The sequence below is a fragment of the Pristiophorus japonicus genome, chromosome 3, assembly GCF_044704955.1.
Source record: "Pristiophorus japonicus isolate sPriJap1 chromosome 3, sPriJap1.hap1, whole genome shotgun sequence".
Lineage (NCBI taxonomy): Eukaryota > Metazoa > Chordata > Chondrichthyes > Pristiophoridae > Pristiophorus > Pristiophorus japonicus.
In genome coordinates, this window is record NC_091979.1 from 289,518,598 (window position 1) to 289,531,478 (window position 12,881).

A 12,881-nucleotide genomic window follows, 5' to 3' on the forward strand; every position below is an offset into this window, starting at 1 on the left:
AATCACTATCTTGGTCCCCATGAAAGTGCCGATGCCGGGTTGAAATAGTGAGTCAAATTTGTCCAGGACCTGTGAGCATGATATTCGCTCCACAGAAGAAATTGCATTGACATCGCCCCATTTCCAGTTCATGACAGCAAGCCAACTCCTCCCCAGCAGTGCGGGACCGTCCCCCAGGACAATCCAGAGTGGCAACCTGTTCTCCGAATCTTTGTGAGTCATGACTACCGTGGCGTTGCTTAGCACCGGAATGATCTCCTTTGCATATGTCCGTAGCTGTGCGTCAATCGGCAATAATTTTGGCCTCCTGGCCTTGGATGCCCACAACTTGTCGAACTGTTTGATACTCATCAGGAACTGGCTGTCCCCTGTGTCTAGCTCCATTGATACTGGGATGCCACTGAGGAGCACTTTCATCATTATCGGTGGCGTCCTGGTGTATGAACTGTATACGTGCTCCACATGAACTTGCTGAACTTCAGCTTCCAGCGATTTCCCCCATTTGGCCTCGTAGGGCTTACATCGGGCCCGTCCTCCTCGTACATCAACCTGGCTGCAGGCTTCCTGCACATACGTGCCTAATGACCGCTGACGTTGCAGTTTCTGCAGGTATATTGCTGATACTTGCAAGCTCTGGCTGTGTTTGCCTCCACACCTCCAACATGAGCCGTTGTTGGAAACAAAAGGTCCATTACCAGACGATCGTCTCTGACTGTCTCTGTAACTGTCCTTAAACGCACCATTGACAGGTGTTGATGGCCCCATTACTGGCCACATTGTCCCTTGCGATGGCATGAATCACCGTTCAGCTAGCCATTGTTTCTGTTGAATTCCCCCTTTGGGTTCGACTACATGCTCGGGCATGTCCGATTGCCCCTGTCTGCCTGGAGAACTGTGTGCCGCGTTAACAATATTGACTCCTTGTCCATTTGCTGCATTTAAACCAACATTTTTGTTAAACATCATTCTGGTCTCTTCTTCCCCTGAGCTAAATGTCTGGGCCATCAAAGCCGCCGTTTCCAGGGTCATGCTGCTCGCTGGTTTAAAGTGTTCCCTGATTAACTTACTGAGCTCTTCAAAAGTCTTGTCCGCCGGCTGTTCTGGCTCTTGAAGGTCCTTCATCAGGGAGTACGTCCTGGATTCACAAACCGTCAGGAGATGAGCCCTGTGTTTGTTGGCCGAATCCTGTCCCAGCCATTCCTTAGTGACGAAACCTTTGCTGTAGTTTCTCAATAAAATCGTCCCAATCATCACCAACACAGTACCTCTCGTCTGTGCTGCTAGTGGCCATGCTCGCGTGGTTTAAATCCCAGTTTCTCGTCGCCAATGATATGTCCTTACTATACAGTAAAAATGCACACGAGGCCCATACCAGAGAGAAGGTCACTCTGTGACCAGTAACCTTTATTAGCCAGCACTGAAGTGGAGAACATGGGTGGAGCTTCCCCTTTTATACCTGAAAGTCCAGGTTAGGAGTGTCTCCCACAAGTTCCCCACCTAGTGGTCAGTGTTCTCACGGTGTACAACTTAGGTCAGTTTATACATGGATTACAATGACAGTTGAATACATGACAATTTGCGCTTGCGATCTATTAGTTCTTCGATTTCCTGATCATTTTCATCAAACCAGTGCTGATGTTTTCTGGTTGAGTGACCAAGTGTCTCTTCACAGGCACTGGTTATAGAGGCCTGGAGGGCAGACCAAGCGCTATGGGGATTCAGCATCTCAGGGTCATCAAGGCATGCCAAATTGGCTGTGATGCACTGACTGTATAGGACTCTCTAAGTGCCCCGGCATTAACTTTTTTGCGGAACTGCTTCTGCTGTACCCTCTGCTTTGAGGCAATGTTAATGTTGATGATGGATGCAGGCGGTGGTCCGTCCAGCAGTCGTCAGCTCCTGTCATAGCACCGGTGATGCGCACATCCTTGCGATCCCTGGCTCGGACGATGACATAGTCAAGCAGGTGCAAGTGTTTAGAGCGAGGGTGTTGCCACGATGCCTTGTATTTGTCCCTCTGGCGGAACAGGGTGTTGGTAATGAGGAGTTCATGTTCTAGACATTTTTGCAGGAATAGGGTACCGCTGGAATTGGCTTTCCCTACCCTCTCTCTGCCAATCACGCCTCCCCAGAGGGTTGTGTCTTTGCCAACCCTGGCATTAAAATCATCCAAGAGGATCAATTTGTCGCCTGTGGGGACACGGGACAAAGATGTCTCGAGGTTGGAATAAAAACCCTCTTTAGCCTCATCCGTTGCATCGAGTGTGGGGCATACGCACTGATGACTGTGGCACATTGGTTCCGAGATAGGGTGATACAAAGAGTCATGAGGCGTTCGTTGGCCCCACAGGGCGAGTCTTTGAGGCGGTCGACTCTAGCAGCACCAGGCACAACAGCAGCAACAATAACAACCTTCTCCACAATCTCCTGATGCCGCACAGGACAGAGGGCATCAGCACCCGAGCACATTGTCGCCTGGGAGGCCAGGGATAGCCTCATAAGAACGTAAGAAATAGGAACATCTTGCTTGTCGAGCCTGCTCCGCCATTCAATAAGATCATAGCTGATCTGATCATGGACTCAGCTCCACTTCCCTGCCCACTCCCCATAACCCTTTACTCCCTTATCGCTCAAAAATCTGTCTATCCCCACCTTAAATATATTCAATGACCCAACCTCCACAGCTCTCTGGGGCAGAGAATTCCATAGATTTACAACCCTCAGAGAAGAAATTTCTCCTCATCTCAGTTTTAAATGGGTGCCCCCTTATTCCAAGACAATGACCCTCATTTTAGTTTCCCCTATGAGTGGAAATATCCTCTCTGCATCCACCTTGTCGAGCCCCCTCATTATCTTATGTTTCAATAAGATCACCTCTCATTCTTCTGAACTCCAATGCGTATAGGCCCAATCTATTCAATCTATCTTTATAAGTCAACCATCTCATCTCTGGAATCAATCTAGTGAACCTTCTCTGAACAGCCTCCAATGCAACTCTTTCCTTCCTTAAATACAGCATCCAAAACTGCACGCAGTACTCAAGGTTTGGCCTCACCAATGCCCTGTACAGTTGTAGCAGGACTTCTCTGCTTTTATACTCCATCCCCCTTGCAATAAAGGCCAACATTCCATTTGCCTTCCTGATTACTTGCTGTACCTGCAAAATAACTTTTTGTGTTTCATGCACAAGGACCCCCAGGTCCCTCTGTACTGCAGCTCTTTGCAATTCTTCTCCATTTAAATTATAATTTGCTTTTCTATTGTTTCTGCCAAAGTGGATAACCTCACATTTCATCACATAATACTCCATCTGCCAAATTTTTGGCCACTCATCTAGCCTGTCTATATCCCTTTCCAGACTTTTTGTGCCCTCCTCACAATTTGCTTTCCCACCATCTTTGCGTCAACATCATGGCCAGATGTAGTTAACTTTTTGCTGTACATCCATATGACTGCCACATGGTGTGTCAGATTGGTACCACCTCACACCAACACCATAAAGCATCCCTACAATGACCAAGTCATTCCTTTCACAGTAACACCATTGCAGGGGGTACTGTTATGTCTCACCATTCACTGCAACACACTAAGCCACTTCCAAATGCGCACACAACTGTCCAAGACTGGAAAGTGTTGAAAATAAAGATTTCAATGTTTGACAGTACATTGATAGAAACTTTACATCAACAATGGATAAAACACCCTTGTGTATTGTTACTTGGTATGATTGCACTAGGATGAGTGTGAGTGTGAGGGGTGACAAGTGATATGGGGATGTAATAATGTAGATAGAGAGAGATGGATGTGGATGCAAGGTAAGTTGGTGTGAGAAAGGATGTGCTGCAGTAGGGTAAGGAAGACAAAGTGATTTAAAAAAAATAATTCGTTCATGGGAAGTGGGCATTGTTGGCAAGTCCAGCATTTATTGTCCATCCCTAATTGCCCTTGGACGGTGATGGTGAGCCACATTTTTGAACTGCTGGAGTCCGTGTGGTGAAGGTGCTCCCACAGTGCTGTTCGGGAGGGAGATCCAGGGTTTTGCCCCAGCGACAAGTCAGGATGGTATGTAACTTGGCGGGGAATCTGCAGGTGATGGTGTACCTTTGTCCTTTTAGATGGTAGTGGTCATGGGTTTTGGAGGTTTGTCAGAAAAAAGCCTTGGCGTGTTGCTGCAGTGCATCTTGTAGATGGTACACACTGCAGCCACAGTACAGTGGAGGGAACGAATGTTTAAGGTGATGGATGGGCTGCCAATCAAGCAGTCTGCTTTGTCCTGGATGGTGTTGAGCTTCTTGAGTGTTGTTGGAGCCGCACTCATCCAGGTAAGTGGAGAGTATTCCATCACACTCCTGACTTGTGCCTTGTAGATGGTGGAAAGGCTTTGGGGAATCAGGAGGCGAGATATACTCCATAGAATACCCAGCCTCTGACCTGCTCTTGTTGCCACAGTTAAGTCCAGTTAAGTTTCTGGTCAATGGTGAACCACAGGATGTAGATGGTGGGGGATTTGGCAATGGAAATGCCGTTGAATATCATGGGGTAGTGGTTAGATTCTTGCTTGTTGGAGATAGTCATTGCTTGGCAATTGTGTGGCGCGAATGTTACTTGCAACTGTTTAGCCCAAGCCTGAACGTCATCCAGGTTTTGCTGCATGTGGGCATGGACTGCTTCATTATCTGACGAGTTGCACTGAACACTGTGCAGTCATCAGCGAACATCCCCACTTATGTCCTGATGAAGAAGCTGAAGATGCTTGGGCCTAGGACACTGCCCTGAGGAACTCCTGCAGCAATGTCCTGGGGCTGTGATGATTGGCCTCCAACCATCTTCCTTTGTGCTAGATATGACTCCAGCCAGTGGAAAGTTTTCCCCCTGATTCTCATTGACTTCAGTTTGATTAGGGCTCCTTGATGCCACACTTGGTCAAATGCTTCCTTGATGTCAAGTGCAGTCACTCTCACCTCACCTCTGGAATTCAACTTTTTTGTCCATGTTTGAACCAAGGCAGTAATGATGTCTGGAGCCAAGTAATCCTGGCGGAACCCAAACTGGCCATCAGTGAACAAGTTACTGGTGAGTAAGTGACACTTGATAGCAGTGACGACAACACCCTCCATCACTTTGCTGATGATTGAGAGTAGGCTGATGGGGCGTTAATTGACTGGATTGGATTTGTCGTGCTTTTTGTGGACAGGACATACCTGGGCAGTTTTCCGCATTGTTGGATAGATGCCAGTGTTGTAGCTGTACTGGAATAGCTTGGCTGGAGGCGCGGTTAGTTCTGGAGCACATCTTCAGCACAACAGCCGGGATGTTGTCGGCATCCATAACCTTTGCTGAATCAAATGCGCTCAGCCGTTTCTTGATATCACGTGGAGCGAATCGAATTGGCTGAAGATTGGCTTCTGTGATGGTGAAGTCCTCATGAGGAGACCGATATGGATCATCCACTTGGCACTTCTGGTTAAAGATGGTTTCAAACGCTCCAGCCTTGTCTTTTGCACTCAGGTGCCAGGTTCCGCCGTCATTGAGGATGGGGATGGGGATATTAATGGAGCCTCCCATGAGTTATTTAATGGTCCATCACCATTCATGACTGGATGTGGCAGGACTGCAGAGCTTTAATCTGATCTGTTGATTATGGGATTGTTTTGCTGTCTATAGTATCCTTTTTCAGCTATTTAGCATGCATGTAGTCTTATGTTGCAGCTTCCCCAGGTTAGCACCTCATTTTTAGATATGCGTGGTATGCTCCTGGCATTTTCTTCTACACTCCTAACTGAACCAGGGTTGGTCCCCTAGATTGATAGTAATGGTAGAGTGAGTGAGATGTCGGGCCATGAGGTTACAGATTCGAATGGAATACATTTCTGCTGCTGCTGATGGCCCACAGCACCTCATAGAGGCGCAGTTTAGCATGGTGGTAGTGCCACACAACACGATGTAGGATGCCCTCAGTGTGAAGACATGACATTTATTCTCCACAAGGACTGTGCGGTGGTCACTGCTACCAATGCTGTCATGGACAGATTCATCTGCGGCAGGCAGATCGGTGAGGATTAGTGAGGATAAGGTCAAATAGGTTCTTCCCGCATGTTGGTTCTCTCACCATCTGATGCAGCATCTGATGCAGGCCCAATCTTGCACCTATGCCCTTCAGGACTCGGCCAGCTTGGTCAGTAGTGATCACTAGTCCACCCTTGGTGATGGACATTGAAATCCCCCACCCAGAGTACATTCAGTGCCCTTGCTACTCTCAATGCTTCTTCCGTGGTGTTCCACATGGAGGAGTACTGATTCATTAGCTGAGGGAGGGCAGTAGGTGGTAATCAGCAGGAAGTTTTCTTCCCCATGTTTGACCTGAAGCCATGAGACTGGGGTCCGGAGTCAATGTTGACCAGGGCCACTCCCTCCCGACTGTATACCACTGTGCCACCACCCCTGGTGGTTCTGTCCTTCCGGTCGGATAGGTTATACCCTAGATAGAGGAGTTTGGGACATTGACTGAAAGGTATGATTCGGTGATTATGTCTATGTCAGGCTGTTGCTTGACTAGTCTGTGAGACAGTTCTCCCAATTTTGGCACAAGTCCCCAGATGTTGGTGAGGAGGACTTTACAGGGTTGACTGAGTTGGGTGTGCCGTTATCGTGTCCATAGCCAGAGGTCGATACCAGGTGGTCCGTCCGGTTTTATTCTTATTATTGTTTTTCGTAGCGGTTTTTTACAACTAGTGGCTTTCTAGGCCATTTCAGAGGGCAGGTAAGAGTCAACCATATTGCTGTGGGTCTGGAGTCAGACCCAGAACCACACCAGGTAAGTATGGCAGATTTCCTTCCCTAAAGGACATTAGTGAACCAAATGAGTTTTTACGACAATCTGATAGTTTAATGGTCACCCTTACTGAAACTAGCTTTTTTATTCCACCCAAAGAACTGCCGATGGCCGCGGAGGTACCTGACGGTACTTTGGACGGGGTTTTCATTGAAAAGGTCCTTCAAAAGTCGGTGGGTGGCAAAGGAGGGATTTATGCTGCCAATCTGGGCGGCAGCCGGCAGGAGCACCCAATCCCGGCGACAAAGGTGCTTGTCACCCAAGTGCCGCCAAGGATGGAGTCGGGCCCATGGAGGGTCAAAGACCTGAAAAGGAAAAGCATCAAAACAGAAACCATCGGAAGATCTTCCAGGGACCCAATCCAGGTAAGTCCCTGCAAAGAAAAAAATTATAAAATATTTACTCACCTTTTTTTCAAATCTTCATACTCACCGTTTGGGACAGACCAGCCTCCAGCCAGAGGTCCATCTCCGTTCTGGCGCCGACTCCCGCCCGCATCAATATGGCGTCTCGGTGGGTGGGTATCCACTTATGACACTCGGCTTTCATCAGCGGGCGATTCCCGGTGGTTCCCCCTCCCGCCCGCTCCAGCTCAAATCGAAAATGGCACTAGGCGCAACTTGAGGAGGAATGTTGGCAGCAGTGGGCGCTAAGGCCATCAATTTTGGGCCTCTAGAAATTTACAGCAGAGAAGGAGGCCATTCGGCCCATCGTGTCTGTGCCGGCTGACAAAGAGATATCCAGCCTAATCCCACTTTCCAGCTCTTGGTCCATAGCCTTGTAGGTAATGGAACTTCAAGTGTATATCCAAGTACTTTTTAAATATGATGAGAGCCTCTGCCTCTATCACCCTTTCAGGCAGTGAATTCCAGAACGCAACCATCCTCTGGATGAAAACATTTCCCCTCAAATCCTTTCTAAAACTCCTACCAATTACTTTAAATCTAGGCCCCCTGGTTGTTGACCTCTTCCTAAGGGAAATAGGTCCTTCCTATCCATTCTATCTAGGCCCCTCATTATTTTATACATCTCAATAAGGTCTTCCCTCAGCCTCTTTGTTCCAGAGAAAACAAACCCAACCCATCTAATCTTTATTCATTGCTAAAACTCTGCAGTCCAGGCAACATCCTCGTAAATCTCTTCTGTACCTTCTCTAGTGTAATCACATCTTTTCTGTAATGTGGTGACCAGCACTGCACGCAGTACTCTAGCGGTGGTCTAACTAGCATTTTATACAGTTCAAACATAACCTCCCTACTCTTATAATCTATGCCTCGGCTAATGAAAGCAAGTATCCCATATGCATTTATAACCATTTTATCTCCTTGGCCTGCCACCTTCAGGGATCTGTGAACATGCACTCCAACGTCCCTCTGTTCCTCTACACTTCTCAGGTTCCTACCATTTATTGTGTATTCCTTTTCCTTGTTAGCCCTCCCCAAATGCATGACCTCACATTTCTCCAGATTGAATTCCATTTGCCACTGTAAGTAAAATTCCAGTCATGGTTTTTATCAAACTAACTTTGGACAGGTTTTACTAGTCGAAAGTCTACAGCTTTCTTCTTCATTATCAACCACATGGCCAATTTTTGAATCATCTGCAAACTTTTTAATCATATCCACTACATTCAAGGATATATACCACAAAAAGCAAGGGACCTAATACCGAGCCCTATGGAATCTCACTGGAAAAAGCCTTCCAGTCACATAAACATCCATCGACCATCACCCTTTGCTTCCTGCCTCTGAGCCAATTTTGGATCCAACTTGCCACTTTGCTTTGGATCCCATGGGCTTTTACTTTCGTGACCGGTCTGTCATGTGGGACTTTCTCAAAAGCTTTGCTAAAATCCATATACAATACATCAAACGCACTACTCTCATCGACCCTCCTTGTTACCTCAAAAAATTCAATCAAGTTAGTCAGACACAACTTTCCCTTAACAAATCCACGCTGACTGTCCTTGATTAATCTGTGTCTTTCTAAATGAAGATTTGTTCTGTCCCTCAGAATTTTTTCCAATCATTTTCCCACCACCGAGGTTAGGCTGACTGGCCTGTAATTATTCGGTCTATCACTTTCCCCCTTTTTAAATAAAGGTATAACGTTAGAAGTCCTCCAGTCCTCCGGCACCACACCTGTAGCCAGAGAGGATTTGAAAATAATGGTCAGAGCCTCTGCTATTTCCTCTCTTGTTTCTCCTAACAGCCTGGTATACATTTCATCTGAGACTGGAGATTTATCCACTTTCAAATAATCAAATGGAGGGAGTCATGGGAGAACCTGGGTACAGCTCTCTGCCTCTGTGCAGTCATTATTATTGTTTGCAGGACTTCAATGCTGTTGAACACTGACAGCACAAATGTCAAAAGATAGTTGCCCATGGTCCGTTTAAGGAAACTGGCTGATGACACGTCATGAATGATGTCACCAGTCTTGATTTCTCTAAGTGGGCTGTGAAATGCACTTGGCGAGCTTTACAAGCCCTATTAGCGTAAATTCATTTTAACCAACAGGCTGGAGCCAGTAGCCGGGCCTCCAGCCATCGATGTCGCTCGCATCGGACCCGCCGAGGTAAGTAAAATCCCGGCCACGGTTTTTATCAAACTAACTTTGGACAGGTTTTACCAGTCGAAAAATAAATATTTTTATCCTAAATCTTTTAGCCTAATAACTTCAATATCACTAGGAAGAACCCTAATCATTCATATTTTGAAAATGTTTAATTCTTTATGTAAATATGAACAAGAAGGCGCTAAATGATATCAAAAAGAACATACTTAGCCCGTTCTGCTTCATAGATGAATACTGATCCAGCTATCTTTTCATGATACTGTGTAGCCTGCCTTAGATTAAGCTCTGAACATATCTGGGCAATTCTGTGGAAAATAAATACTTTATTTGTAATTCGGGCTAAACGGCACAGTACAAATAAAAGATTCTGCAAATATATCTTTATGATATTGCAACAGGTATGGTAAAGGACATTTTGAAAATCTTAAATGCTGTCAGGACTCAAATAATTGCACATTAAGCAGTAGCTGCTTCTATCTATTCCACAGGGTGCAAGAATGCAATCAAAGAAAGTTATTTTGAATTCTCAACTTAATTTAATAGTTTTTAGGAACATAGGAACAGAAATAAGCCATTCAAACCCTTGAGCTTGTTCTGCCATTCAATTAGATCATGGTTCACCTGTATCTTAACTTGATTTACCCAATTTGCTTCCATATCCCTTCATTTCCTTACCTATCAAAAATGTATGGGCTAGATTTTACACTTTTGTGCAGATCGCCCAGAAATGGGCAGTATTTACAGCGTGGGCAGTAAAAATGTGTTTTCAAATCGCTGGCTTGTCACCCATTCTCAAAGCCCCTAGTCTCCATTTTAAAAATTGGCCGTTGAAATGAGCATTAGCATTAAATCTCTCTGACCTTCTGCCGTAAAGTGTCGCTATCCTTAGCAATGGCATGGCAACGCTCGTTTCTCGCGATTCAGGAGGTCAGGGGTCATCATTACATGCGCAGAAGAGGAGACAGAGAGGGAGTAGAGAGGGACTGAAAGCATGTGTAGGTGTGGTGTGTGCTTGTTTGGCTGTTGTGGGAGGCACGAGGGAGATTCACCAGCAACAAAAAGCCTACTAAGCACCCAGAACATAGTTGGCACTGAGTTTTTGTCCAACAAATAATATCTAACATGGATGGGATGGTGGAGGCCCTGGAGCTGGTAGCCAGGAACACTGGTGGCAGAGGGCTCCCGGTGGTCCCGGAGCACGGCACTGCACCCCAAGGTGCCACACCCCCATTGCCAATGACACGAGAGCCAGGAGTAACATCTTGCTTCTGGCTCGGAGCACATTCCTCCTTTTCAGAGATTAGCATTGTGACTACATCTCATATTTGAGCATGTTGAAATGACAGACAGCTCAATAAGTATTCAGTTTCTGCAAAGGAAGGTGAAAGTAGGACTGCAGAGTACTTGAGGGCAATGTGAAAGAGCCACTAATGAAGATAAATGCTCAAAAGGAAAGTGTATTAAAAAGTTAATGGGAATAAAAGAAGAAAATTTGCCAGACCCACAGAGTATGCACTCCAGTATACTGAAAAATTGGGGAAGACATGTGTATAATTTTCCAAAATATTTTTTGAAATGGGAATTGTGCCAAAGAACTAGAGGATGACAAATGTTACATCCCTGTTCAACAAAAAGGAAAGTGATAAGCCAGCATATTGTATGCCAGTTAGTTTGATCGTAATTGTAGATAAATTGCTAGAGTTCATAATACAGAATAAAATTAATGACTGCTTAGAAGGCATTGTCTAACCAGAGACAATCAGCATTGAAAGGGAAGGTTGTACTAATTTTGATAAAGGGTATGGGGTTGATATTTGAAGCTTTTTCATAAGATGCCACAAAATAAATTTAAGAAGCTTTATGTACATGGTATTGCAAGGAATATAGCTGCATGGATAATGGAATAGCTATGGGGACAGAAAGCAGAATGGAGGGGTAAATGGTTGGTTTTCAGGTTGGTGGAGTGTATCTCAAGGATCTGCATTGGAACCTCTTTTGTCTTTCATTTATATAAATTATTTGAACATAGGCACAAAAGGAATTACATCAATATTTGCCAATGATACCAATGTAGTGGACATATCAAACTGTGAGGAAGACTATTGGAGATTGCTGGAAGACGTTGCTAGGCTAACGGTGTGGGCAGAAAGTGGTGCATTTGGGAAAAAGGATAGTGAAATAAATTATAACCTAAATGGTAAGACTCTTAAGATAGTGGAAGAGAGAGAGATCTAAAGGTGCAGAAGCATAGTCCTATAAAAGGGAATGCAGGTAGAAAAGCCATATATGGGCAATGAACATAAAATCAAGAAAGTTATGTTAAAGTTCTGTAACATATTGGTTACATGACAGTTAAAGTATTGTGTGTAGTTCTGGTCACTCCATTAAAGCCATGATATTAAGAACTATTGAACAGGTATGGTAAAGATTCACTAGAATGATTTCAAGAATGAGGGGTTACAGTTATGAAGAAAGGTCTAAAATTTTGGCGCTTTTTTCATTGGAACAGATAAAATTAATAGAAGTATCTCAAAGACGTTTTAAAAATTTGGGTCAAAGGATGAAACAATGGCCAATGATTGGAAGAATGGCAGTAAAGAGCATTGGACTAACACAAGATTTAAAAAAAATAATAAAAGGCAACAACCCACAAGATAAAGTGACAAAAATACAATTCTTAAAATGCAGAAAACACATTAACAAGATTTAAGATAATTAAATATTTTACATGCATATTTTTGAATTATATAAACAGACATTAGATAGCAATTTAATACCTACTTTGAGTAAAATCTAGTATTTGCATTGGGTCAGTAATTTCTGGTTGTTTTCATAAATACTACACCAACAACTTACATTATATAATGCATTTAATGTACAAAATATCCCAAGACAGTTTACAGCAAGGCAAGATCAAAACAAATCTGCTGTTAGTAGGGTTGGCCAAACGCCTGGTCAAAGAGGTGTTTTTTAAGAAGGGTCTTAAAGAAGGAGAGGGAAGTGGAGGGATTTAGGAAGGGAATTCCATGGGACCTAGGCAGCTGAAGGCATGGCCACCAATGGTGGAGTGAAGGGAGGCGCACTAGAGGCCAGAGTAAGAGAAATGGAGAAATGGTGGTGGTGGTGCAGCTGGTGGTGGTGGTGGACGGGGGCGGGGGGGTTTGGAGCACTAGAGGAGGTTACAAAGATCAGAAGGGTCAAGGCATTCGAGAGATTTAAACATTCGGATGAGAAGTTTAAATTTGAGGCACTAAGAGACTGGGAGCCAATGTAGGCCGGTGAAGAGAGGGGTGATAGGCAAGCAGGAATTGGTGAGTTTTGGTTTCCATATTTACGAAAGGATATACTTGCTTTGGAGGCAGTTCAAAGAAGGTTCACTAGGTTGATTCCGGAGATGAGGAAAGGTTGAGTAGGTTGGGCCTCTACACATTAGAATTCAGAAGACTGAGAGGTGATCTTATTGAAATGTATA

General features: G+C 44.9%; 1 protein-coding gene across 2 annotated transcripts in view; it reads right to left on the reverse strand.

Annotated features, from left to right (window-relative positions):
• Window positions 1-12,881, reverse strand: part of LOC139260323 (cilia- and flagella-associated protein 46) — a 681,403-nt gene that overhangs the window by 376,936 nt on the left and 291,586 nt on the right. For both annotated transcript variants that reach the window (XR_011592768.1, XM_070876797.1), the window contains exon 33: window positions 9,616-9,714. Coding sequence is in view for 1 of the 2 variants with exons in the window: in XM_070876797.1 (XP_070732898.1) it covers window positions 9,616-9,714 (99 nt within the window). In the remaining variant the exon portion in view is untranslated. The remainder of the gene's footprint in view (window positions 1-9,615; window positions 9,715-12,881) is intronic.